General features: G+C 26.1%; 1 protein-coding gene across 1 annotated transcript in view; it reads right to left on the bottom strand.

The window, feature by feature from the left end:
- Positions 1 to 691: 691 nt before the first annotated feature.
- LOC111383800 (isoprene synthase, chloroplastic-like) overlaps positions 692 to 1706 on the bottom strand; it is a gene marked incomplete at its 3' end in the record, with an annotated part of 7759 nt that continues 6744 nt past the window's right edge. Inside the window, exons 4-5 of the mRNA XM_023007964.1 lie at positions 933 to 1151; positions 692 to 830 (exon numbers count right to left, since the gene is read on the bottom strand). Coding sequence (XP_022863732.1) covers positions 692 to 830; positions 933 to 1151 — 358 coding nt within the window. The remainder of the gene's footprint in view (positions 831 to 932; positions 1152 to 1706) is intronic.

Genomic DNA, 1706 nt, shown 5'->3' with positions numbered 1-1706 from the left:
TTTACATGGTCCTACCCTATGAGCATAAAGTTTTCATTTTACTCTTATCTATTATGTTAAATTTAAAATTATAATTGTTCTATGATTTTCCATTTTATAATTTAGTTTAGAAGAAAATAAATTTTTCCTCCTTTTGTACAAAGTGATCTTATCTTAACCATATATATATTTTTTACTTTGCAAAAATTTAATTCCAATTAACAAAAGTGAACAAAGTAAAATTTATTTTGAGTATTTACAACAAAAATGAACTAGAAGATATCAAAGATTCAAACATTTTACGCTAAATTTATTGCGATTTCAGTATTATGATAACATTATTTTATTTTTTTTAAGTTAATATAGTATAAACGTTAAGATGATTTATTTTTTTAAAATATTAGAGACAATGCACTATATTAAACGACATAAAATTTTATTAAATGATATTGATAATGTATTTATATATGTTGATTTGTAAATTATTTGTCATGCGAATTTGCAAAATATATAATTTTTTTAAGAAACCAACCATGATTCATTTTATTTAAAAATATAACAACAATATTTATAATCACAAAAATACATGATATCATCTATTCAAAAGTATGAAAAAATATATTTTAAAGAGATAAGATAATAAAGGAAAATATATTTTGTTATATTTAAATATACTTTGTCAAATTCAAATATATAATATTAATGCACCTACCACTTTTGCGAGCTGAGGAAGGATGACCTGACCTTGTTCCTTAAGAACATCATATGCCATGTTATTAACTGTGTTGTAAAGAGCTAAAAAGCATATCTTCATGCAGCCAGGAAGATGCTGCAAAGCATTGATATCCCATCTGCAACAAGAGCACCAAAATTTCGATAAAAAAATAATTAATTAAATTTGTGTTTTGAAGAACAAAAATGCAATAAATTTATTGTTTTTTACAAGTACAAACCTCTCAATAGCATCTGTAAATTGTTCAAGTTCTTCAAGAGAGCCATAAACATCATAAACATCATCTATAATAGTGATTAGCTTCGCCACTTTGGTTAAACCTTTTGTGCATTCACTAAATTGTGGCTCAAATACCATTCCAACTGACCAAAAGAAGCTCTCCATCAGCCTGTCTCTTGCAAAGTACAACTTATTTGCTAAGCCCACATCCTTCCACCAACTATAAAATTTTCAAGAAACTATAATTACAATTGATAATATATAAATGAGAGAGAAATCATGTTAATTATTATCCATTTTAGATTTGTAAATTTAGATTCAATATAATTACATATCGGGGACCATATGCGAACTCTTGAAATTAACCGCATGCATATTCCATAACTTCATACCAGATGAAGGGGTTAAGTAGCCAAACACACTGAGAATTCATATTGCCTAAGCTTTGATGGTGTTATATGTATATATAGAGAGATAGAAATAATCTACTAAGAATCTATCACATAACAAATTAATACATTAGTGGATAACAAATTTAAGGGACGTTCGTTTCCCATTTTTGAAAAAATGAGAATAAAAAATATAGTCGTTATGGCCCCACAGAAGAGATAGAAATTCAAATTTGGTGGCTTGATGTGATGGATAACGATTATATTTTTTATTTTAATGGAAAAAGAATGGGAAATGAATAAGAGCTTAATTCATAAATTGTGATTCATCTCCATCTTTTAGAGATAATGTCATTTTAGATTGAAATTTATTCAGTAATAAAATT

The sequence above is a fragment of the Olea europaea genome, unplaced genomic scaffold, assembly GCF_002742605.1.
Source record: "Olea europaea var. sylvestris unplaced genomic scaffold, O_europaea_v1 scaffold2762, whole genome shotgun sequence".
Classification (NCBI taxonomy): domain Eukaryota; kingdom Viridiplantae; phylum Streptophyta; class Magnoliopsida; order Lamiales; family Oleaceae; genus Olea; species Olea europaea.
The sequence above is the reverse complement of the archived record's forward strand: the minus strand, read 5'-3'. Positions and strand labels throughout refer to the sequence as shown.